The sequence below is a fragment of the Python bivittatus genome, unplaced genomic scaffold (genome assembly GCF_059951505.1).
Source record: "Python bivittatus isolate LINGU-HERP-01145 unplaced genomic scaffold, Pbiv_v1 ctg000670_np1212, whole genome shotgun sequence".
NCBI lineage: Eukaryota > Metazoa > Chordata > Lepidosauria > Squamata > Pythonidae > Python > Python bivittatus.
In genome coordinates, this window is record NW_028277094.1 from 12,207,356 (window position 1) to 12,233,885 (window position 26,530).

General features: G+C 49.7%; 1 protein-coding gene across 1 annotated transcript; it reads right to left on the bottom strand.

Annotated features, from left to right (window-relative positions):
- HTR2C (5-hydroxytryptamine receptor 2C) lies at positions 1-26,530 on the bottom strand. The gene is made up of 4 exons (XM_007434862.3): positions 26,319-26,530; positions 13,320-13,971; positions 3,054-3,254; positions 1-1,137 (listed from the first exon to the last, which is right to left on the bottom strand). Exons 2-4 carry the CDS (start codon positions 13,699-13,701, stop codon positions 320-322), a joined length of 1,401 nt encoding a protein of 466 aa, XP_007434924.1. The 5' UTR covers positions 13,702-13,971; positions 26,319-26,530; the 3' UTR covers positions 1-319.

Here is a 26,530-nt window from a genome sequence, read left to right on the forward strand (position 1 = left end):
AACACCTGAGATTAATAGTATTTTGTTCATGCACCAGAATGAAAATAACCAACATTTTTATAAGCAAAATCAGGGATGCCGTTTTGCAGCGCTTCCACCCCCCGCCCCGTACCCACCAGGGACCCTCCTGCTCTGTTTCCAACAACCAATACAGTTCCTAATTTTAAGAATGGTGCAAAACAATGAGCTACAGGTATGAAAGTTGAAATGAAAAAAAAAAAGATTTTGTTCATAATGCCTTATTTACATCGTTCTTTGACTAACGTGAACACTGTAGCTGTGCCACAGTGAAATTCAAACGTGAGTATATGCATGTAGTTTACACGCTACTTGTTTTTTCACCACTGCAGCTGTTTATCGAGAGCTCCAGAGTCCCCACATGCATTTCCAAAGCATCCTCTGACTCGTCCAGCTCCATGCTGTTGAGTTCGTTGCGGTAACTGTTCAAGTTGAGGTCCTTCCCATAGAAAGCTGTAGAGACATTGGGGCACTGGTTGTGCAGCTGTGAGGCCTTTTTGCCACTCTCATAGTGGCATCGGATATAGTTAGAGAAAGCCCTGCGGTAGATTTTGTTGAAGAGTGTGTAGACAAGGGGGTTGACCCCTGAGCAGATGTAGCCTACCCAAACGAAGACATCCAAAAGCTCTCTGAGAAGAGCCTTGTCGCAGGCGTCCTTGCAGAGGACAGACATTATGTTGGTGATAAAAAATGGGCACCACATGATCAGGAACAAAAAGAAGACAATCCCCAAGACTTTGGAGGCTCTGCGTTCATTGTTGATGGACTGCATGGTGCCTTTCCGAAAAAGGACCCCTTCCTTGTTGACCGGAGAATTTAAGTGGGAAGCTGCCTCGTGGTTCTGCAGCATAGAAAGGTTCTCTGCATTGTTCTCTTTCCTGAGACAGCTCATGCTGTTCCTCCTCTGCTTGAGGGGCTCCCCATAGAGGAAAATAGATGCCTGCTTCTGCAGGACCTGGATGGTCAGGCAGTAGGTGAACACCATGATCATCAGCGGGATGAAGAAAGCCACAAATGAGCCAATGAGGACAAAGTTTTCGTCGTTCAGGACACAGCTTCCATTCACAAAGACCCGAGAGTCATCTTGCAAGCCAATGACAGGGATGGGCAGCGAAATGCCTGGAGGAGGAGATATTCCAAAAAGAAAGACCATCAAGAGAAGCAGACATGGAGAAAAGGGCTGTTACTTTAATTGGATTGGTCACCTGGCCTTAACGACCCTTGATTTGGGTATTGTCAGAATAAACAGTCCCACCAGAACGTCTTCAGTTAAAGGAAGTGAAGGTGTCAAGGGGGAACTGGGGAAAGAGTGACTTTGGTATCAGTTTAGAGATGCTTAATGAAGTGACCAAGAAACTTCTGCATCTTCCCACTGTCCTTGGTATTAACTCTCCAAGATCCCTCTCTGCTTCCTTAGAATTATGTTCTTCAATCTGCTGGCTTCCAGGCAAATGAACAGTCACGATGGGAACTGGAGTCCAACAGTCAGCCCACCCGGTAGACCAGACCGGAAATCAACTCCCCAGGAAGGCTAAATCTACTTTGATTGAGACGGACTCTAAGTAACAGAATCTGGCAAGTCTGATTGTGCTGAACCTCCTTCCCCTGCTTGTGCTCCTGTGAATTAGGGAGCCACTTCCAGATGTTGTCTGGAAGTTCTGGACTTAAAAAATGCTTCAGCCCCTTTGGCCTAGGTGACAATTCTTGCCTATCTCCATCAGGGCCATCTTCCTTCCTCTCTGCACCAGCTTGTCTGGAGAACACCAGGCTGAGGAAGGCCAGCTGAAGCAGCAGTCGAGCCCTGTGCGATGCATATTGCCGCATGTCCCCTTTATGAGAAGATGTCCTCCCTCTGCGGCTTACATTCCAGGCAAGGACAGGCTGGCTGAGGACAACGAGGCAGGCGGTGTCTGCTCAGGTATTCCGAAGGGCCCGAGTCACAAAGTGGGGAGCACCGAGGGCGTTTGGGGGGCAGTTTCCAGGGGAGAAATAAGCTCCTGGAGCACCTTTAAGGTTCAAGGCAGCTATTTCCCTCCTAAACTCGGAAAATACAAAAAAGGGGGGCGGACAAAAGGCCTCGTCTCATCCACTCTAAGGGAGATCCCAGGGCCCCCCACAGGGGTGCTGGTGGGCACACGCATCTCCCATGTTGCTTCTGGGTATTAAACCAGGGTGCGGTTGGTTTTGGCCTGGGGCAACCTGTGAAGACTTAGTCCAACTGTTTAAGCAAACTGATTTACACCAAGAGTAAATCCAGTTGCTGTCTAAATATCAGTCAATATTCAGTGCCAAAAAATACACTATAAACTTGCCCCGTGCACATGACTTTGACTATAGAGGTGGAGTTAGCTTGCAGGAGAGTCCCCAAAACCCAGATAAGTGTGTGGGTGCCTTCTCCTGCAAAGTGTGCCGGGAACGTGACACCAAGGAACAGGGTGCCATCCTCCTTGGCTCCACTAGGTGGTGCCCATGACCCTGACGGGAAGGCAGGCGGCCATCTTGGACAGAAACGCTGCTGGAGCCAAAGGCTTTCGCCTAACTTTCTCTACAGAGCCCAGGAGCCGACCCCGTATCTCCCTTCCTCACTTGCTTCCCCCATCCTGCAGAAGCATCTGTGTTTCAGTTGCAAGGGTCTCTCTCAGCAGGGCAGGCCCCGAGGGGGTGGGTCACCCTCGTTGCCCCAGGGCACTTGGGCTACCCGTAGCAGAGTGGCTCCTGCTTGTAAGCGGGGAAGGAAAGGGGTGAGAAGCTGCCACGTGTCACTCTAGAGCAGGGTTTCTCAACCTTGTCAACTTTGAGATGTGTGGACTTCAACTCCCAGAATTCCCCAGCCAGGAGTCCAAAGATGCCTCCTGAATAAACTCTTCCAAGCAATTGGACGAAAATACTTTTGGTTCTCAGCGCCAGTTGATTGTCTGCAGTCCTTCAGCCCAGATAATGCAAAGGTCCAGAAGTTACTGTTTTATTGTGGGCATGAGTATTCTTTTAAACAAAGGCTGCCAGACAAGAACAGGTCTCCAAGAGGGACAGCTTACCCATAGAAATGGTCCAAACAGCAGCAATTTTCATGATGGCCTTGGTGCGGGAGTTAAACCGGCTGTGCTCAATGGGGTTGCGGATGGCGACGTACCGGTCGAGGGAGATGGCGCAGAGGTGCATGATGGAGGCCGTAGAAAAGAGCACATCTAGGGAAATCCAGATGGGACACAGATGTTTAGGCAAGGGCCAGGCATAGTCTGGAAGAGAGAAAGGAGAGGCAAGGAAAGAAACATGAGATGAAGGTGGCTTGTGCCTGATGGACCACCAGCCCAGAACAGGGAGAGGAGAGGGCTGCCCGGCCAATCAACCGCAACCTGGGTGCCACGCAGGAGCTGCTCTTGGGTGATGCCAGGGGCAAAGCTCTTGGCAGGCAGGAGGTGCCGCTCCCAGCTAAAGGATCCAGGAGCAGAGATGGGAGAAGGGACCCCTCCCGCGAGAGTCACTGCCTAGACAGGCCAAGGGGAATAAAACTCACCCAGGAGAAAAACCATATTCCAGACTCTAAATGCATTTCCTAGAAAATCAGCACTGAGGGAGTCAGTTCTGCATAAAGATGCACGTGGGAGGACCAAGTGCTCAGTCAGGGAAACCAAGTCTTCCCATTGCTTCTCTGCATGATTTACTGCCCTCTGACTTGGCCTCTTTTTTTTTCAGCCTAACCACTGCTTGATAGAAATAGCAAGCAACTACATAGAGTTTTAATTTCCCGGCGCTTTATTTTTCTCAGGGAGACCCAGAGGCGTTTTGCTATGTACTCCCACCTTTTATGAATACAGAAATGAAGCATTTCTCCAGCTAAAAGGCAGCACCAGGGACCGAACGGGAAATGCTCCCTTGCCATCCCTGTTCCATGCCCAAACAAGTGACCTGCAAGATGTCCCATCGTCTTCATCAGCCATCCAGCAAAGGCCTCCATTCCTTTCTTGCCGTGGGGCCTTAGACAACTTGGCTGGTCTTTAAAAACAGGGGAGCCCTTCAACGGTGGTGCCAAAAGATTCAAGGGCATCACTGCTTTTTAGCTTTCTGTTGGGGCAGTGCTTCGAAATGCTGCACAATCCTGGGAAGAGATGCATCTGGTTTAAGGAGCTGCAGATAAGTGCTACTTTCATGCTCCAAAGCATCTTTATGGCTTTGAATCTCAAGCATGGTACAGCCCTACTTTCTATGGCCCATCAGTGAACTTGGTGTGGAAATTGCCACCCTTTGTGTCATTGATTTTGTTGGTCTGTACAGTTTGGGGACAAGAGAAGACCCTGACCTGGATTGTGTGCTGAGCTGCAAGGGTAAAAAGGTCACGTCCTGAATAGTTCCTCATTCCCACTGTGGGCGATTTGGTGACTGCTTCCTGCTGAGTAAGCAGAGGCTGCAGGAGGAATGTCAGTCAATAAACAGAGCAAACAGGAGCTTGCCAATGAAGTTCAAAGGAATTCAAAGGGTGTCCCTAACAAAATTTCCACTAAGTCAGCAGCATTTCCTTGGCAGCCTGAGAAGAGAATGTGAAGGAATCAACATTTTTTTAACTGTGGTGCCTTAAGAAACTCATGAGAAAATTAACAGACAAAACTATTTGTCTTCCTGTGTGAAAACAACCTAGCGTGTGTTTGCAGCAAATGTGCGCTCCACTAAGTAACTTGAGGTTGATAGAAACATTGTTAGGGAGTGGTTAGTTACAAACCGAATGAGTTGGCAATGTGATGTGGCTGTATCAAAAATAAAGGAAGTTTCAGGATGCATCAAGAATTATCGCTCTTCACTCCTGCTTTATCAGTAGTTGTTTTCTCTTATTCTATGTTTTGGGTCTTTCACTTTCTAAAAATCTGTTAAAAGTCTTAAATAAGCTTTTTAAAAGAAGTATAGCTTCTAGATCATGGGAAGTGCAAGTTCTGCTTTATTGAGTATCATGTCCAGTTCAGCTTAATTTCAGAGAAACTAGAACAGGTTCCAAGAAGAGTCATGAGGATGCTCAATTTTATGAAGGAGGATTAAAGGAAGCCTTGAGAAGACTGAGGAAGGAGAGGAACACACTCTTCCGGGCTTTCTGCAAGCGTGTTATATGGAAAAATATCACAGCTCTTTGTCCTTGCTAAGGGCAAGAAGCAGAAGAGCAGGTTTAAATTACAGGAAGAGAGATTCCAGCTGAACAGTAGAAGAAGAAGAACAGCAGTTTGGCAGCGGGGTCAGTAGCCCAAGAGGTCTATGTGCTCAAGCAGAGATTAAGAGCCAGCAGTTGGTGATGCTTTAATTTGGACTCCTCTCTGTGCAGAGGGACGGACCCTTTTGACTCGAGCGAGGATCCCAGCACGCGGGCTCCCGACCTACCTGAGGACTAGCCGCCTGCGCCAGACGCCCAAAGGAGAGGCCTTCCCCAAAGCAGCCAGCCTTTGCAGGGAGGCGTCCATGCGTCCCTGCCAAAACAACTGAACAAAACTGAATACACTGGGAGGGTTTATCTTTCCTGGGAGCCCGGAAACCATTGTTCTTCTGAAGCTCAGATGTGACTTCCTCATCTTTGGAAGAATAACTTTAGTATATCAACAATGCCACTGGCAAAGGGTGAGGCAGAAAACTTGTTTGGGGAATCAGGGAGGGAAGAAAATTGAGACAAAAGGAGAAAGGGACAAGAAGAAGAAAGAAGCGAAGCAGCAGGGGAACGGTACTTAATCTATCATGGTTTGGGAAAAGTGGGGTTTGGGGCCCCCTGTTAATTGACAAACCTCCACTCCATCCCTGTTCAATTTTATTTTAAAAGTTAATTCACCCCAGACAAATATATTTATTTCAGTCCCATACTTTATAATCCGCTTAACTGATGGAGCACCTTAAATACTGCCCAGTAAAAAAACAGCATCCCATTTTCGGCCTCCCAGAGATGCTTTTTAGAAAAGTACAGCTGCTTGGTTGAATTTGCAGAGAGGGGCCGCATCTATGCACGGCCCAAGACACCTTTTCCAAATCTGTTCACGGGGGCTACCGTCCTACTTTCGGCATCCCACAAAGAAGCCGTTTTCATTCTCCAGGTACCTATGAAAACAAGAACATGCACAAAGGCTGTTTCGAATGCCTGGGCATAAGGAGACAAGCCGGAATGCGCATTCTCAGTTCTAGGTGCTTTTAAAAGCAGCCTGGATTTGGTTTTTCAAACAAAAGAGAGATGAATGAATTAAAGACATAAATGTAGAATGATGAACCATGTCCCGAACACTATCAATCTCTGTAAAACACGGTCACCTTTGAGACGCAGAAGCAATAGCCTCAGCCCTTCGGGGCCCTCCAAAGTGCTAAAGGCAAGAGAGGAACCTGTCGCCATCAATCAAGGCACCAGGAAAACGTTTAAGTCTATGGAAAATTAAGCACCTGCTTGTGGGGGGGTCCCCCTCCTTTTCAAAGGCCCTGATATAGCAAGTGGGCATCCAAAGTGCCCTCCTGAACCCCTCAAGAGGCTCCCTGAAATAATGGATTAATTTTCCAGCTGACCTCCGAGCTTTGCCACGTTAATGGCTTTTCGCTCGCCTGACACGGTTGAAAAGCCAGCTGCCTCTCTCCAGAAGAGGTCCTGCGGAGGGGCTGATGGGTCCTCCCAGCGGGAAGAGGGCAAGCGGCGGCCGCTACGAAGGCAAATGGGCGCTGCCGTGCAGTCTACAGGCAGGGAGCCTCAGCGCAATTTGCATCGCTACTCCCCGAAGCGTGACGCACTTAGGGTCGCACGCGTGTGCCAGGTCTCCCTCGTTCCCTTTTAGCGTATTACCTAACTCCTCCTGGGATATTGATTGTCTTTATCATTAGTTTTCTTTCCCTTGGATTTGCTCTGGCCCGTAACTGGTTTGGGCGCATGCCAAGACAAAAACGACAAGAGTGCAACCACGTGGACAAAGTAAGCAATTCCACGTGGAAGCTCTTGAGAGTGGCCGATGGAAGGACTGGCCCAACAGAAGGCTCCAGGCATCACATGGAGGCACCGGAGAGAGGATTCGTGCTGCCAGGAGTTGGTCAGCGGCGGTCAGAGGATTCCAGCAGATCCAGCTCAGATATGGGCTCTGCTACAAATCAGAGAAGATGCTCATCTGCTGGATCGGATCTCTCCCTTCTGACTAAAGGATAGCCTCACCCATGAACGACAGGGTCTCCTTCAGAAATTGGCCAAGATGCTTCTTTCTCCCTTCCGCCCTGGATTGTTTTCTCCGGTGGTTGGTGGTTCTCCAAGGCTGTGGACGTTTCCCTGCCCAAATGAGATCCAAGGTCCTGTTTCATCTGCAGGCAGGGACTGAATCCAAGATAATGCCCTACGTAATCCAAGAGAAGAGGGCCCTTCTGGTGTCAGGGGGAATACATTGCTGCAGCTCTTCAGGTCATCTCCAGAGGGTTTTTCCACCACTTGCCACCAGGAGATCATAAAATGCAGGTGTTGGAAAGGGTCATTTCTACCATGGAGTTCGGCTCTCTGCTCAGTGCAGGAATCCACACTCAGCATCCCTGGCTGATGACCATCCAGCCTCAGCCTGAACACATCTGTTGCTGAGTAAATCTTCTGCTCTCAGAGCAAGTTCCCTAAACCAAGATTCCAGTCCTTGTGCTTCTGAATAACAATGGGTTTATAGGCGCCCCAGGGAACTGTCTTCTCCTGAGTCAGATGGTCAGTCCACCAAGCTCAGCCTGGCAGCTGCTCTGCAGGGTTTCAAGTGAAGCAGCTGAGTGGGCCTGCCGGGAGATCCTGGGGAACGAACCGATGTTCTACCACCGAGGCCATCTTTCATCCCTCAAAGCAAAGTGCTTGGGTGGGGTTTTTTCTTCAGAAGAAAAGAGAGAAAGCAAAATGTGGATGCTGTGGGAATGTGGTTGGTAGGAGTTGGGTTCCTTGGTATTTTTGCACAGGGAGACCTATGCTTCTCAACCTCTGCCATTTTAGGATGTGTGGGCTTCAACTCCCAGAATCCCCCAGCCAGCACTGAAACACAGCATTAGGCAAGGGAGCCGAGATGTCTCCTTCAGAGGCACAGAGGTCTTCTTTGCTTCTTAAACCAGATGTGTGAGGTCTTTTCAACACATAAATGTGAGAAGGCAATATGTGTAAGGTATGTGAAGAAAAGTTCTCCTTGCTAGAAGCGAAGGCAAGCGCAGCTACGGAGCAACCTATTTCACAGGGATGGGGCTCCCTTGTCAGTGACAAAACTGGGCTTGCTCTACACGTGGCGTGAAAAACCTTGAGGAACTGAAAAGCAGGTGTGACTTAGCTTTCCAGTGTTTCAAATCCCCCTTGCTCTCAATTAAGGTGTCATTTCGCTCCCTCTGAGAGGCGGAGAAAGAAGCTGAGCTTGTTCCGCTGGGGGAGAAGCAAGGGAGTCTGTCTGAAAGAGCCGCCTGGCCTGGAAATACCCCTCCGCTTCAACCGAGCTGCCCCCAGGCCGGTCCTTGCTTGAGCTGGGGCGGCCTGTTAGCCCCAGTCCGAAAGCGGGGATAAGACGTTGCAGCCGATAATCTTAGGAGGAAGCTGCAAAAGCCACAGGTGAGGGGGGCGGTTTATTGGCAAAGTGTCTGGGGATAGCTGGCATTTAAAGGCTTGCATCCATTCTCAAGAGGAAAGTGGGGAGAAGCTAGGCGGAAAGGAAGAGCGGCCAGCAACCCCAACTCAGCGCGCCAAGCAGCCCTCTTCTGCGGCGTCAGCCCGCAGCGGCGCTCGCCTTCAGCACGAGCAGCCCCCGGGCGACGCGACGCGCGCCGGGTTTGCCTCGAAGGCCGGAAACGTCCGCCGCAGAAATTCTGGCTGCCGAGCCGAGGAGGTCACTGCGCACGTCTGGAGCGGCTGCTAGCGGGCCCTTCCACTTGTGGGAATCTCAGTGCTTCGGCGTTTGAAAACGAAACAGCGATCAATAAGCGCAGCTGAGCAGTGAAAAAAGGAAAGATCGGGTGAAGCAGCTAAACGCAAACGGCTGCGAAGTGTGAGGCTGGAGGGCCCCGGGGGCATTTCCCTCATTCCTGCTGTTGGGCTGGGACTGGGTTCGAGTCCGTCTTCAGCCACGGAAGCCCACTCTTCCTCCAGCCCAGCCTCCCTCCCAAGGCTGTCATGGGGGGAGGGATGTGGGGAGGAGCTATGGATACTGCCTTGAGCTCCTGCAGGAAAGGTAAGATACAAAGCTAATAATTACGCCAGGCAACAAGGTTAACACAACGCACTGGACCGTACTCTAACCAACGTGGCTGGATTTACTTCTTGACCCCAACGTTTAGCCAGCCGCAATCTGGTCTTCTGCGCTGTGCAGACTCAGGCTGGCTCGTGTTGGGTGTGGAAGAAAGGCAGGAAGGCAGGTCTTCAGTCAAATGAAAAACTGGCGTCTACATTTTAAAGATAGCCCAGTTATTTACAAGGCACAGGAAGACCCCTGGGGTCAAACTCCATTCCTGGGAACTCCCCGGACACATCCGTGACATTCTCTTGGCAACCTCACGGAAGTAGTTGGTCCTCCTCTTCTTCCAGGGCGTTTTTTTCAACTTCCCAGGATAACCTTCAGTCCTGAGATTTCCTGTGGTCTCTCATCCAGGTTAGGGTTAGGGTTAAGGCTAAACTCTACTTAACTTCTGAGACCAGATGAGGACTGCCAACTTTTTTACATGTCTAAATAGAGATATTTCAACTTCCTGTTGATATTATCCATATTCCTGCATAGTCTTCCAGAAAATCAAGATCATCTGAAGATTGAAGAACATTCTGCCCTAATATGTGAGAAAGACCGAAGAATGGCTTGCCAAGAAAACACGTTGTTCCTTCCTTAAGGGTTTTGGTCTGCCTTCTCCTTCCTGAGATTTCACACTCCAATCCTGCTTTCCAGGAGTTCAAAATCAACAGTTTTTATCATGTTACTCTATCTTGGCCTCTATCAATTAACACAGATTTTTAATTAGTCCTTCAGGATCTGCATGTTGCAGAAAACATTTAAGACATCAAGTGTAAAAGTTGACCGTTAGTAAGACACAAGAGAAAGATTAATGAAAGTTTCAGAGGGGAATGACTTAATTGCAAGGACAGGACAAGATCTGTGGTGTCACAGTGGACCTGTGGCACTGAGGGACACAATTCGACAACAGGCTGCAAAACAGAAGGAGAGGAAGACAGTGAGTTCCAACAGTATTTCCTGTGAAAAATGCTTAAATAATTAGACTAAGAAAACTGGATTTTCCTCGCAAAGCATGTAAGAAGTTATCTAGAATGATGACTTTTCAAATTGAAAGATGCCTCCCTCCCCCCTGCAAAAAAATCTGAGAGCAGATCTTCCAAGTTAACCAGGATTGATCAGTGATAGTTTTGCAGCCCGTTGCAACGGCCCCACAACTGCCTCCTCACTGTGAATGTGGGGAAGGAGGGAGGTCTGGAGTAGACGCTGCTCGGACCTGGGTGGTAAGTCGAAAAGCAGAGTCGGTGTCACTGGCACTCAGTTCCATCCTAATTCCTGGCCGGGCTTTAATTTAAGGGGGCACGCAAGAGAAGGGGAACGAACTTTTATCCTCTTGGTCAGCACGGGGGCCAAAACAGAAGAAGAATGGCAAGAAGGTAAACCAGCGTAGGAATAGCTCATCTACCAAACGAGAGGGAGGCTCTGGTGAGCTCAGACATGTCTGGCAGGCAGATGATGACCTTCCAGATGTTACTTCAATACTCAGGTCCCTAGGGAGCATGCTCAAGCGCGAGGGACGCTGGGAATTGTAGTTCATCCACATCAGGAGCATCAGAAGTTGCAAGACCAGAACTCTTCTTGTTGGGACTAATGGATAGACTACTGGAAAATTGCTATGCAAGATCGTCTTTATATATGACAACTGATGCAAGGTTATTACGTGCACAAAGGCTCTGAAATACCCACAGCGGAGGAATGGATGGTGACGATGACAGAATTAGCCGAGATGGCAAAATTAACCTATTGGGTTAGAGAAGGACAATATCTACGTTTATTGCTGACTGGAAACCCCTTATGGACTTTTGGCTGAAAAAAGAAAAAAAATGAACCTGCGATTTATGGGTTTGACGATTAGAAAGGGTAGACTACGGAAAGGAAGAAATTATGTTGTAACCTCAGAGGGAGAGGGTGAAAAATAAATGTACTTGCAACTGCTGTTAAGAAGACCAGAAGCTGCTTCTTTATAACATTTTCTTTTCTTCTTTTCTTTCTCTTCTCTACTTCTTTGTACTTTTTTTTTCACTTACTTATTACTTTCCTTTCCTTACTTTTCTCTTCCAAACTCTGTATTGTTTTTATTCTTTTAAAACTTTCTTTAATAATTTTATATATATTATATATATATATATATAAAATCCTGGCTAGGAACATTGTGTCTTGAGGGCCCCAAGTTTGCAAGCTCTTTGAGGCCTTTCCCAGCTCTCCCCAACCCCAAGATGCTGGAGGGGGGACCTGGGGCTTCCTGCAGCAAATATACGTCCTACCCTTGACTTCCGCCTCTTTTGAATTCATCAGGGACGGTGGAGAATGCGCTCAGCCAGGGGTGTCCGGGGCAGAGGCAGTCCAAACAGTCAAGACGGCAGCCCCGACCATGGGATCAAAGTCCCCCCCTCAGCCCCAACTCTGCACTTAACGCAGCTGAAATCTACCGCGCTTGCTAAAATGGGACAGGAGTTAAAATGCCCGACGCAGACAGCCAAAGGGTTCCGCTCATTCTTCTCATTGCTTGAGGGCAGAAGGACAATCTTGGAGAAATTCCCTGGTTCCCATCCAGGCCCTGCTGTTTCAAAGCAACAGCCCCCCCCCGCCCCCTACACAGCTCCTTCTGCCTGAGCAGTGCAGAGCAGCCCCCCCCCTTTTTTTCTTTCATCGCACTTCAAACTTTTGCCCCAAGCTCTCCCAGCAGCAGACGGACCGGCTGCCTCTGTCGCGGCTCTGCAGCGAGGCAGAGGGAGGCACGAAGGGCGGCAGGGAAGACCCACGGGGGGGGGGGGAGGACACGTCTGGCTTTTAAGGAATGAACGGCAGCAGTTTGCAGAATCGAGGGAAACTATGAAAGCAGCTCTCAAGCCCTTTGCAGAGAGAGAGGCGTGCAGTTGCCCAACCAGCAAGGGCAGCGCTGCCCCCCAGTTCGCTGGGCCCCTTTGCCAACCCCCCTTTCCAAGCTGGAACTGAGCCTCCTCCCCAACCGGGTGCTCTCCAGATGTGCTCACCTTCCACGCCCAGGACCTGCAGCTGGCCCACATGTTCCACAGGACTCCATTTCCCTCCCCCTGCCTCTGTGCAGGACAGCAGAATTACCCCCCCCCCCACCTGAAGGGCACCTGACAGGCTGGGCAAAGCAAGGCCAAGCGCTCCAAGCAGCTTTTCCTCCTCTGAAATGCCTGCCCAAAGAATCGGGCCCACAGATTGGAAGTGGAATAGGGAGGGCAGGAGTCTAGGTCTCTGTCAGGACCCTGTTCCGACCATCCCCTCAGCCTTCTCTTGGCCCTCGCCCTCGGCACGCACTTGGGAACGAGGGCAGTTCAGCCAAGGAAGAGCGGCTTTTGCAAGGCTGTGTCCCGGGAAACATCTCCAAGGAGCGCTCTAGGAACAATGGAAAGTCCACGTGGGCAGGGCAGCTGCCCCCTTCCAGAGCAGCCCTCTCAAGACACGGGGATAAAGCAGTGCCAACAGCTGCCCCCCACTCCAGAAGGAGTAAGGGGTCTATTTTTGCAGGAAAGGCTGGGATCCAAGCAGGCACTTAAGCAGCAACCCATCTGCATCCTCAGATGCACAGAGAAGACCCTGGAACTAAAACCTATTCTCTTTGGACAGCAAGTGCCAAGAAGATCTTGCAAGATGCCTTTGGACTCCTCCGCCCACTCATTTGAGAACCAGGTACTGGAGGGGGGAAGGGGTCTCCATCAAGGAGGAAGCAATTTTCTGTGGCACTTTCCTATCATTTGTAACGGGGTGTTGGATTCTGGCTGGAAGGATCACTGTGACGAGGGTTTAGAGATGTGTCAGAGAAGACAATCACTGGCCTCTGACAAGACCCACAGATCTACAGACCCCCACCCCCTGAAACTCCTGGCTCTGGAGTTCCTCCTCACTGCCGCAGCCAGTGGCTTCTGTGCGTGCAAAACAATGCCCCGAAGGGGGAGGTAGAGAGCAGGTTCCACCTCAGACTTACTCCTCTTCTGGGCCAGGTTGACCCAGAGGGACAGTGGGAACAGCAGTGGAAGAAGAACGCAACCCTGCCCATGCGTCCACTGAAAGCAACTTCTCCAGAGATGCTGCAGCCCTCTTATCTGACACTAACAATGGCAGACTTACCATAGAGAATAGTGATCAGAGACACGGGCATCACCAGAATGCCCACCAACATGTCCGCCACAGCCAAGGACATCAGGAAGTAGTTGGTGGCATTTTGGAGCTTCTTCTCCAAGGAGACAGCCAGGATAACCAAAATGTTCCCACCAATGGTCAAGAGGATGATGACCAGAATCAGGAGGGCTGGCCAGTTCTTCTCCGTGATGGACTTTCGAGAGATGTCTGCCCCCATGGAGGAATTCAGGGGATCAGATGTTGGCAAACTGTGATTCCCAGTCAAGTTGTGACTCAGTGGCCAAGCCATCAAGCTGCTGTGCAGGCTGAAGTCCAGAGTGATGGATACTGTGGTCAGGCCAAGAATCCCTCCCCCGCTGTGGGCACTCATCCTTTGCACACAGGAGCCTTCCTCTCCTCAGGAGCACCTCCAGAGCAACCCCTTTTTCAGAGGGGAGAAGACCGAAGGGGACAATTGGATGGCACGGCACTGGCCCAACAAAGATGCTTGACCTTCCATAGTGGATGAAGGCTTGTGGAAGCCAGAGCGACGTTCTTCCAGGCTGCCGTGAAGGCCGGGTCCCAGAGCTTGGAAAGGGCAACTGGCGAGAAGTGACGTGACCTTGGCAGCAATGTCCAGCATGTCCTCAAGGCCAGCATTCTGCAGAGGAAAGAAAGAGACACCTTCATTTATACAGCCACTGGGGCAAGGCCAGGACTGGAGCACAGATGCGTGGTCTTCCCACCAGCTCTGTTCCCCCAACCCTCAGAAGCCTCACTTCTCTCCTCCTGCAGCTCCAAGTCTGCTAGAAGAACCCCCTGTTGGGTCTCCAAGCCTTGGCTCTGTCTGGCTCATGAACAGTGCCCCACAGAAGAAGAACTAAGCGTTCCAGAGAAGGGTCTCTCCGTCAGCAGAGTTCCCGTCTGGCCCAGGAAAGCTTTGCCACGCAACCTCTGAAGATGCCCCAAAACTTCCTGCGTCTTTCCTGCAGCAGACTGAATGTGGCTCTTGCCCCAGTGGAATTCTCAGCCCGGCCAGTTCCAAGAGACCGAGGAAAGCCAGAAATAAGTCATTGCCCTAAATGGAAACATTTGGGACCTCTGGAAGCATCCTGAGGAGAAGCAGCACAGCCATTAAAGAAGGGGAAATTCCGAGGCACGAGCCTCTCCCAGAATCGCATTTTGGCTAATAAATTTCAGCTGTGAGTCTAATTCCAGAGAGGGGTTGGCAATCCCGCAAGACAAACGAAGGAGCAAAGGCAAGACAACTAGACCCTGGGTGCATCACGCTTTTCCGAACAATAGACGGGTTCCCTTTGCCACCACCGCCCAGAGAAACAAGAGACGTTCCCAGGGCAAAGAGCGTGTAGAAGGGGTTGAACTGGCCGGAGGCTGGACAGGCACAGCAGAGCTCAAACGCCAGCCAGCCCGTGGCTCCAGGGCCTCTGTCCTCAGCGGAGCTCCCTCACTGAGGAGGAGGAGAAAAGCTGTTCTGGATCCCAACCGGAATTGCTTTCGTCCGGGAATCTGCTGGACCTCCTGCTAATGGCTGCAGCCAGAGCTGCTGTGAAGGCAACCGAGAGTGGGCTGTCCTCTTTGGGGTCCGGGCAAGCAAAGTTGCCTCCCTTCCAGGGCCGCTGGTCACCCAAGGCGGTCCTTGCAGCGCATCCACCTGAACGGGGAAGCACGTTCAGTTCTCTCGGCCTGAGAAATGCTACTGTGGTAGGAAGTCTGGAGGAGAAAGGGAGAAGGAAATGCGCTTAAGATGCGGGGGAGGCCGGCTAATCACATCTCCTCCACAAGTCCGTAAGCAAGCGGCAGAGAAAACGGAGACCAACGGGAGAGCTTCTCCTGGAGAGGGGGGAACTGCCGTTCAGTCCACCCAGAAAGCAAGGTGCTTCAGAGAGGCCCCTCCTGGGCCCTGGGGCCAGAACGGCCTTGCGCAAGCTAGCACACTCTGGACACACAAGCCCCTCATCCCCAGCTGGCACAATGGAAGTTGTGGTCCAGCACATCTGGAAGGTGCTGGCTTTGGGAAGGCCGCAGGAGGGGTGGCTGTTCCATTCTCTTTTCGCCCCCCCACCTCATCCCCATTGCCTCCTTGCTTCTATATTTCTCTTGACGGTGGGAGCACCTGCATAACTGCAGCAAGAGCCGGGTCTGGCAGCAAAGGCCAGAGGCTAAATCAGTGTCAGAACGAGGGCAGGAACATTAAACCTTTAACCCCGTGCCTGCTTCCAGCTTGATGGAGCCAAGGGGGCACTGCCACTTGTTCCCAGCAGAGAGGAAGGTAGGAGAGGAACCATCCTTACTGCCAGCCATGCCAGCTAAGCCCAGGGGGACTCTCTGATGCATTCAACACCATGGAGCCAAAGAGGCTGATGAAGGTCTATTAAAACCAGTTACAGAGGCACTAGCAAACCTAGTTGTATTCTTACAATTCCTAGGATTGTTGGAGGAAGAGAGTAAGATAGAGAAAGAGCATTCTCAACAAGGCGATGCCTTTTTCAAGGCAAACAAAAAACCAAAATTAAAGCGGGGTGGGGGCAGGCCCCAGAAGAGGTTTTCATCCTCATAATACAGCAAGCCACAGAGCATCTGGTGCATGTTATACAGGAACCCTCCCCCCCCCCACACCCCCATTTGATTCTGAGAATCCTGCAGGGGCTTTCTTTTCAGCATCCCCGTTTGCTCCTGTGCTGTTGAACAGCTCCCAACATTTGGAAGAACAATACAGAAATCAATCACTTTGGGAAGCTTAACCCAAAAATGTATGCATGGAGGCCCGCTCATTTTCATCCTTACCAACCCAACCCCACACTAAGAAAATCCTAAACAGGGGCCCTTTTAAGATCTGACAAAGGGGCAGATCTTCTATGCATGTTTAGTTGGAGACAATACAGGTCCTCCGTGAGCAGGCCGCACAATCGGCTTTTGTCCTCCGACCTTGTCTCCTGGCTTTGGACCGTGTTCTTCCTACCCATGGGAGGAAAGGGCCAAGGTCAGTGTTGGGTGCCATGTTCTTTTCTGACCCTACGGGAATCTCTTCATGGTAGCCTAGGAGGAAATCAGCGCTTACTGGAGAAGGAAAGAAGCAGCTATAATGCTTGGACTTTCCCACTGGCAAACCTTTTTGGTGGTGACTCCATATCTTGGGAATGCTCTTCCAAAAGGAGGCGGCTCAGCCCTGTCTTTTCAAAAGGGCTTTCTTCTGCCTCAGCTGTGTTCTCTGACTGGCTTGCCAGCTCTCTCCTGCTGCTATATTTAGCTTGCCTGAAGGCTTTTATCCATAACTGGATCGTTTTATCTGCATTCTAAAAATGGCTTAATGGATTTAGCTGACTTTTGGAAGTCAGCCTGGGAAAGAAGGACCTCCTCTAAAGGACTCTTCTGTGGACATGCTCGGGGGATGAGCAATGCCCCATCTGCACCCAGAGAAAGTCATGGATCATGGGCCACTTTCAACTTTCCAAGCTGTTTATCCCAACAGCCCCTTTTTCATTCTGCTTTTGATCGTTTGCACCAAGCTTCTTTCGACCATTGGCCCAACCGGGCTAAGTACCATTTGAAAATTGCCTGGATGAGATCCTGCCCCCTCAAATACTTTCAGTCATAATCTCAAGATGCAAAGACTCCTTAGTCACTAGAACAGATGGATACAAGAGCAAGCAAACTCAAATCTCTTAAAGTATACTCATTTCAGGTCAGCATATTCCTGAAATCTTGTTCAGTAATAGGTTGAACATTTAAGATGGGGATGTCCAACGCCACCATCTCACTTGACCTTCACATCTGTGAATGCAAAGCTCTGTTCTTAGCTCATTAAAGCGGGCTGAATTCATTAAATTAAAGGAATAAAAGAATGTAATGATTCTTGTAATAAAAGCATGAATTATGCATCCCTTGCCAACATTAGTTGTGAAGTTTTCGAGCCTCCTTTTCACCCTCTTGACCTTCTCTCCCTTTCCTTAGCTAATATTCATCCTAATGACTTCTAATTCATTTTGACTTATATTTAATAGAACCCTGGTTATTATGTCAGAATGATCCAGCCTTGATCTTCCTTGACCTGCTGCAGTGCACATATGTGCTGATTTTTAGGAGGAAAGAGTGCCTTTAAAAGGGGGGGGGCAGTACAAGGCCACTGCATCAAACGTAGCCCCACCCATCCCCCAAAGTCCTGCCTAAAAAGAACTTCCAGAAACTGTTGAGATTTTGGAGTCAGTGTTAGCTCATTCCCCAGGTGCGATGGGTTTCTCACAGCTGAGTCTCAAAGAACTATTGTTATCAGGAAACGCTTCGATCAACTTTTAAAAAATAACTTTGATCCGCAGAGGGAAAAGGTGAGGCGGTATTGTAGTGAATGCAGTTTCCTTCCTTTTTTTTTTTTGGCTGGGAGAACTGGTCTCTGCCCTGGAAATCACCACTGAACCACCACATTTTCATTCCCCTTTTTGGCACAGTTCAGATCTCAGCCTGTCTCTTCCCATCGCAAATACACAAAATAGCCTGTAAACAGAGTTTAATCACTCGCAGTTGACTTCCCCAAAATTAGACAAATCCATGTACATAGGTGCATTTAGGTGTCCCAAAAACCTTGCTCTCCGAGGTGTTCAGCACACCTGGGATGTTTTTGTCTCCAACTGTCCTCACGTAGGAAGCTTCTCCAGCCCAAGCAAAGATGAGTTCTCCAGGCTGGGCCTAGAGCAGGACCTGGTGGCAGTTAAGGCAGCCCATGTTCCACCAAGAAAGATCAGGACTTGCCCAATATATAAGTGAGAAGCTACCTTAAACCAGGATAAGTCTTCAATTTATGCCTTCCATGGCAGCTTCCCTAAACTCAAGCAAATTGGCAAGTGACATCATGGTGCAAATGACATGAATTAGATCATACATGGCAGCAAATTACTTCATTTTCATCATTTGCACCATGATGATCACGTGGCATGTACTGGATACCTACTCTTGTGCCCTCTAGATATGTTGGCTTTCCTCAAGTCTCCTCCTATCTGATCTGACATTCTCAGGAAGAACTAGGAGGAAGAGACTGAGAAATCAGTGCCTTGCCCTCTTCCCACCTCTCTTGGGTCTGCAGGACAGAAGACAAATGACCATCAGGTTCCACCCTTCTGGACCTGGATGGGCTGTGTTTCTTTTTGATCAGATGAAGCCCTTTGCCTTTATCGTTCAGCCTCTGCATGCCTCCGGCTCCAAGAGGAACAGTTTGCAGGCGATGGAAAGAAGTTCTTCTCAACCACCAGGGCACAGCAGGGGAACCTGGTGTGACTGAAGTCCAACCTTCAGTGTGGTCAATGGTGAGGGATGCCAACAGTTGCCATCAAGCAAAGCTTACAGTGCCACCCGTTGCTGCTGCTAGTGGTCTAATCTTGGCCTAGAGAATGGACAGACTTCATTCATCCATCACATCAAGCCATGGCTTGTTTCATCCATGGTTTAATAAGTCAGCCAATCTTCCAGAAGAACATAGCGCCCATGTCTTTGTTGGTCCATTCGCTTCTTGAGATGCTCTTAGGTTCTCTCTCTGTGGGTTGATTAAGAGCTTGGCTTGGGCTCCAAAGCAAACCACAGACAAGCCAGGCCCTTGCACTCCCATGATGCTAAACTGCAGCCACAAGCAGCGAGCCACCCACAAATGCTAGTTTCAAACTGTCAGGATTGCAGCCTGAACCCCCTTAGGCTACCCCTGCCCAGATCTGCCCCCGATAGGCAATTCTTAGTCTCCCAGAAGGATGTCCACGTATCTGGGTCAAGGCACCATCTCTGGTCCAAGAGAGCTTAGCTAAATCTGCTCTCCCTCCCGTTCTCCTCAGCCGCAGGTGCTCCCTCTCCCGTCTGAGCTATTGCTGGCTGCCTCTGACGACAGTCAATACAGAAGAGCCAAACTTGGAACATGGTGGTCCCAGTTGTGGCATGAATCAGCGCTCCACAAGTTGCGATGACTCAAGGGCTGGCGTTCTTCCTCCCTTCCCCTCAGCGGCTCCGGCAGGGCTCATTCCCCACCGACTGCCGCTCCGTGGAGCTGGAAAGCCACGCTGGCTCCCGATGGCTGCCTCCCTTCCCTTCCCCGTCCAAACTGCAACCCTGCAACGATCCGGCGGCTGTTGGGCCCCCCCTCGGTGCCGCGAGGCCCTGTGAGTCCTCAATGAAGCCGCTTTTCCCGCACCTGCCGCCGCTCCTCCTCTCGACGCTGGAATCATGCCTGTCCGCCCACACGGCTCTTCTGGAGAACTTGACGGCTGAATTACATTCATATTTCCCCAGAAATCGGCGCGGAGCTTCTCCGCTTCCCACTCCCGGGAGAGGCCCTGAACCATCAGCCGGGAGAGCCCATCCCGCATCATGGTGTGGAACGGGGTGTCCAAGGGCCCGATGCCAGGCTCCGACCAGGGGCCCGCCTGAAAGAGGCGAGGGCAAATGCACGGTCACTGACTTAACCCTGCATCGGTCTGTTCGGGAGCACAGGGGGTTCCCAAGGCGGCAGCAGTGGCCTTTGGGGAAGGGGCCCTAGGAAGCACAAGGTCTGCCTCGCTACAGTCCGGCCCCCTTTTGCTCTTTTCGGATTCTGCCCAACTCAAGGGGCTGTTCCCCCACAGCTTAGAGGAAAACTGCCCCCCCGCCCCAGGCTTTATGAAACCTCTTCCCCTGGGGGAGCACAGTCCCTCAAGGAGTGGGGAGGCAGCCGAGATAAAGGGATTCCACCACCAAAGCCTCGCCACAGTTCAGTGGTGCATAAGCACATGTGCTCACAGTTCCACGGAGGAGGGGGCGCTGACCCCGTGAAGCAGTGTTTCTCAACCGTGGCAGCTTACGGGAATTAATTAATTAATGCTGCCTGGGGAATTCTGGGAGTTGAAGTCCACCCATCTTAAAGTTGCCAAGACCGAGAAACACTGGCATAAAGAGAAAGAAAATGCACACACGTCTTTAGGCTGAAAATAGTTCCGCACACGTGCACGCGCACGCACACACACACACACACCCCACCCCAAATGAAGCTTATGGCTGGTGATTTAAAAGCAGATCTCAAACTGGTTTCCCCAGTTGGGTAACTACAACTTCCATCATTCTTAGCCAGAGCAGTGCTGGCTGTGGACCCTGGGAAAGGTTGTTCAAACTATCTGCCCAGGGTGAGGGAGGCAGTCGTGGAGAGAACACAAGCAAGAAACAGCAAAATATGTATGTACAAGGAGCCCATTAATGTGAAGAAAAGGAGCCTGACTTCTCCAGCCACCCGAAGGATGGACCTTCCAACTCTGTGATTCATATTTGCGTGTTGCAGTTGGAAGTCAATCCAGCTTAGCTCTGTGAAGCTTATTTTTTATTAATCCCGTACAGACCTGCATGTTTACTCAAGATCTCTCAGCTCCAAGTATGGCCAAGGTCGTTTGAATAAAGCATATTTGGGTTTTCACATGACATCAACATTTGTTTTGTCAAAGAACGAATGAAGCAAAAAAGCCCAGTTACAGATGAACCAAATGGCCTCAACCGTTTCATTTTGAGAATTTCCAGCCAGGCCCACAGACACGGCCTCCATAACTCACGTGGGAAATCGTGCCCCTTTATTGCTCGAGTCTTTGATGAATCCCAGAAATGCTTTTCAGAGCCCCTCAACCTCCTTGGATTTAGAAGCATGCAAGAAGATCCTTGCTGGATTGGGCTAAAACCAGTATCCTGCGTCCCACTCTAAGCCAACTGAGAACACGATCAGTCAGGAGGAAGACAAACAGCTGCTCCTCAGAAACTGCTATCCAGAAACATGAGATGTCACCAAACATGGAAGTTTGCTTGCTTTCTGCATTATAGCTTCCCCTATAACAGTTGATCGCAAAAAGGGCAACCAGCCATCACCGTCAAGGACCTTGGAGACCGTTCTCCTCTTTTTCCCAGAATGGTCTTTGTTGACACCAAAAAGAACAGCCATCATCTTGCCTGCTAGCTCAACAAAGTTTCCTTTCTGCCAAAGTCTTACAGGTCTGTTGTTCTTTTTGTCCTCAAATGATTTCTCATCAAGGCAATGAAGCAAGCTTCAGTGGACACGCTCGGCATGGTCAGCCTCCTGCTGCATGGTCAGCCACATCCTTCTCATTTGCCTTCTGTCAGTGACTCCCACCTTCCACTTCCATGGGAAGTGGCCTGACGGAATGGACAGAGGGAATGGCCTTGAGGAACAGGAGGAAGAACTGCTACCAAGACAACAGGCAGATAAAAGAAACCTGAGACTGGATTCTGTTACTATTATCTGTATAATAAAAGTCATATTGGCTGCATGACTTTGGTTTCCTAGTCTGGTCTATTCTGAAAGGCTGACATTAATCTTGCAAGTCTGAATGCCCTCCCTCCCTCCCTCCCTTTACCTTTGTGAGAAGTGGGGAGAGTCTGGTCTGAGACATTTTCTCAGATTACAGTCCTGCCTCAGACTCTTGTCTTGGTTGCAGATCTTCCTCCTGCCCCTCAAGGCCATTCCCTCCACCTGATACACCTTTTGAAGGAAGAGGACAAGACTGGTCCCAATAACACCCCATTCCTCTCTCTTGCACACATCTGGGCACAGCAGTCTGCAAAAATGCATGAGCTGTTTGCTCTGACCAGTTAGTTCCTCCTCTTGCAGAATTATGCGTTTCAGTTCCAGCTCAGTAAGCTTGTCAATTATAACCACCTCATCTCTCCTCCACAATAGATGCCAAAGCTTTGGGTCTGTGAAGCCCATTCAGATGTAAAACAGAGGGAAGCAAAGGAAAGCAGCCGGGTGAAGATCTGAACTGCTTGGACTGAGCTCCTTCCAGGTCTGAGGGTGGCTTGGGGGAGTCCCTTGGCCTCTCTGCTTTCATTTCCCATCTTTAGATGCACCAGGCTGCAAGGCGTTGGGGGACTCACTTCCCTTGATTAGGGGGAGTGCTTGTCAGGCAGATGTCTCTTAGGAGTCCCTTTGGAAGGAGTTGGGAGAGTTAACTTCTGTTAGGCAGTAAAGACGCAGATGGAATTGAGATACCCCTGGAAACTCTGCCAGAGCTGGATTTGGGGTGCAAGGATTATGACGAAGCCCATGCTTAGGGCAGTATCTTTCCACATGCAGACATACAAATATTTTTGAAAGCTGGGGGAGTAAATAGGGAAGTTTTCAAGGAGCTGGGGGAGGGGGGATTCTTGCTTTTACCATCCCCTTCCAGCTTTTCCCCCAGTTGTCTCTGGGAACCAGAAAATGCAAGGCTATTTTGGCAGGACAACGTGTTTTTTAAACTGTGCTCCATCATCTTTTCCAAACAGAGAGGGTCAAGCAACTGGAGGGCAGTTGGAACGAAGGCTCCCCCAGGAGCTTAAGAGCACGGGGGCAAACCACACCCCAGGCAAGATGGTAATTCCAGGCCAAACCCCAGATCCACATTCTCCCCCAAATTCAAAGTGCCCGTTCTGTCAAGCACCACCTCCTTGCCTGCCAGTGTTGCCTCTCAGTCCATCATTTACTTGTTACAGAACTGGCAATACCGCCTGGCAGAAGGAGGTGGGTGCCCCAGTAGCACATGCCCCGTTGCCCGGAGTGGGGTGGACTACTGCCCTACCAGCCTGCCTGCTTTTCATACAAGGCGGCTTGAAGGGAGATGCTACGTTGCTTTGTCTCAGGCAGGAAAGCAGCTTCAGCCAGCTGTGGTTGCCGCCATTCTTGCTCTCAGCCCAGGTGGGTTGGACTTCAGTTCCCATCACGGCCTCCATTCATCTCGACCTGTCTTAGCCCAGTCAAGCTGCAAACTGCAGAGCGGTCTCGGTACAGCCTGCTCTCCTTCCTGCTGCATTGAGCGTGGGTCTTCCTGGGCGGGGGGGAGCAGCCTGCCGAGGAGAAAATCCCCTCCGCCAGCCTGGCCCCACGACCCACCCCCTTCTCCATCTCCCCATCCCCATCCCCATCCCCATCCCCAAAGGCCTGTCCGGCCCCCGCTCCTCGGCTTCCAGGCTCCATAACCCTGTTGTGCCAGCCAGCCTTGGAAGCAGGGAAATCGGTTGGTTGAGAACCATTCACCCAATTATGAAAGCAAGTCTCCCTCTTTATTAAACCATTAAGCAAGTTCAATTGGTGACTAATTCCCCCAAATTTTAATCGATTCAAGGAACGACATATTATTAGCAGGGGAAACACAAATTGGCAGGGAAGTGCATTCATGTAGTCATTTCCTTTTAATTCAGGCATGAATTAAACAAAGCATTATTTTATTATTTTCTTTAAAAATGACAAATTGTATTATCAGGGAGAAAAAGGAAAATGACTTTGGGGAAATTAAGCTCCGGTGCTGGAACCTCCTCTTGACAATGTCGGCACCGGGGCCGTTGAGCTTTTGTGTTTGTTTTTGACAGATGACCAACAACGCGGATGCCCGTTCCAAACTGGCAGAAAAACTGATCTTGCAGATAATATATGCTGGCTAAGTGAGAGCAGGGAGCGAACAGAGACCTTGGCTCCCATGCAACGCAGAGATATGCATCCTTAAGTTTCAGCAAAGCCAACAGGCAGAGCCATGCAACGGCCTGGGGAATTCTGGGTGTTGAAGTCTACCCAGCTTAAAGTTGGCAAGGTTGAGAAGCCCTGACCTATGGCAAAAATCTTCCTGGGCAAGCTGAGATAAACACTGCAGAGCGTTAAAAGCTTTGCCGCTCCAGGAGATGCGGAGCACCAGAAGGCCGATGGCTGGAACGGGCACCCTCGCCAATGCCCCTTGCAGCCAAACAGGGATACCCCGGAGCAGTGCGAAAATCAGACCACTGGCCTGCAAACCAGGGCTGCCTGGATGGCCCGGTGGAATCAACCTGGCTCCGGAGCTGCCCAGTCTCTCTGAAGGTGACAATCTGCTGAATGAACAACTTGTAATTCAGGGTCGCCGTTCGCAAAGAATTTATTACCTCCCTGGGGATTCGGGGAGCTCTTTTATTTAGGACATTTATTTCCTGCCTGGTCCCTTTATAGGTTTGGGCGGCTTACAAAAATTTTATGAAATCCTCCATAAAAAACATCAGGAAAGGGCAGCAAATAAAAACCACCACGAACAATAAAACTAAAGCTTTTTAAAGGCCTGGGAAAATAAACAAGTTTTTAACCCTAACCCTAACCCCCGTGTAACAAGGCAGGGAACCCTGCTCAGCTGCAACAGCAGTTTATTCCACAAACATCACAGCACAGTGGAAGCCACGTTTGTGGTTAACGTGAGGCTTAACCAGACCGGAGGAGGTGGTCCTGCCAGCAACACAGACCTAAGCCTTTTGTGCTCCCACAGACGCCGGCTTTACACAATATGCAAAGCTATAATATGTTTGGTCTGACTTTGATTTTGTGGTTCTGTGAACCATGGTTTATAGTTTAGCACAATGTTTCTCAACCTTGGGAACGTTAAGCTACGTGGACTTCAATTCCCAGAATTCCCCAGCTGGCTGGGGAATTCTGGGAGTTGAAGTCCCCGTAGCTTAAAGTTCCCAAGATTGAGAAGCACTGGTTTAGCATATGGGGAAAGCTTCCAGCGAATCATGAATTAAGCAATAAACCATGCTTATGACAAACTCAGCACAACTGAGCGTGAGCAACCCTTCCCTTGGAGGAAATGTAAAGACGTCTCCAGGTTTCCAATCACAGAAACGTATTGCTTTGCCCCCGAATTCCGCTCCAACTGCTCCTGTATGTTTTCCTGCACCTAATTAAGTCAGTTAATTTGTTTATTGGTAGCAATCTACCACAAGAGAAGGAGGTGTTCAGTGCAGTGTACTGGAACTAACACCTCTCTCCTTTAGTAGCAACAATTAGATTAAATTATGTTTAAATTTTGGAAGGGCCACAAAAGAAAATTGAGCGTAAGATGAGATTTTTATCTTTGCTCCCAATTTCCCCAATTGCACAACACATGATGCAACTCATCCTGGGGTTCTTCCTGCGTCTCGGCTCCTAATCTGACTGCAACTGTCTAATGAAGCGCTGTGGCGAAGTCAGAACAGCAAACGTCCACAGGAGAACATGGGGTATTTTCAGCAAAAGAATAACAGAGATTCCTATTTAAACTTTAAACAGATGATGCAAGCCAAGCCAAGCCAACTATAAATCATAAATCTTGTATGTTAGGAAAAGGCAGGGAGGGTAATTAAAAGATGTGCAGAATCCAAAGCAATTAAGACGAATGAAGTCTTTAATCAGATAAACGTTGCTGCAATTGCTACTTAGCTGAATTCCTTCCTGAGAAAATTGACTCAGAGAGGTGCGTGAAAAAAAGGTGGGACAGCCCAACCTTTTTAAGACAGCTATGACGGAACTTTAGGGGTGAGGAGGCTATCGATCTGGTTCAGAAGAGCAATGGCTTCACCCTGGAATGCTCACCTACCTTACGGATTGAATCACCTCTCTCCCAAAAAGTTTTCTGGCTTGAAAGATAAACTACATTTCTGAATAGACAGAGTTCAAAATGGGTGTGTAATTTCCCAGGGTACCTGAGATTCCAGGTGTCCAAGAAATTATGTCTCTTGAGACTCCTTGCACTTGGGAAAATATTACACAGGTGCTCCAATATGATATCCTCCGATATGTCATTTGTGGGGGAACAGGTCTCCACCAAGTAATTGGAACTTCTGGAAGACTACCTTTCTCATGATCCTAGCTTCTGGGGATTAGGTGGGAATGAGGCCTTGCATGAAGGTCTCTTACTCTTCAACCAATTTCAGGTAAATTTTGCTGATTTACAGGGTGAGGGTGCAGGAAAAACTTGAGAGTTGATAGATGTGGGACCATATCAGCATCTCATGTTCTCATCATGCAATACAAGACACAAAGGATTTACTGATTTGTAGGACTAGATCAAAAAAAAGAGGGGGGGGTCATTTACATAGGCGTATGGATTATGAAAATGAATGTATGACCAAGCCCAGGAAAGGGAAGCTCACCATGTACTACTCTTTGGAATTTACCACCCTGTTGAAGAGCCCTCTGAGATAAAGAACAAAACAACATCTGTTGTGTCTTACCTAGGCAATGTTCACCCGTTGCCCTTCAAACCAGCATGAGTCCAAGGTAGTTAGTGGGTAGACTGCTTGTAAATTCTCTGGGCCCACCTAAGCTGGTCAAGATGCCCAAAGATAGTCCAAGAAAATCCTGCTTCACCGTCTGGCTAGCTGAAACTCAGCTCTTCCTTCCCACTGGAATCCGGCATGGTGAATATCTCCAGAAGTTGGCATGA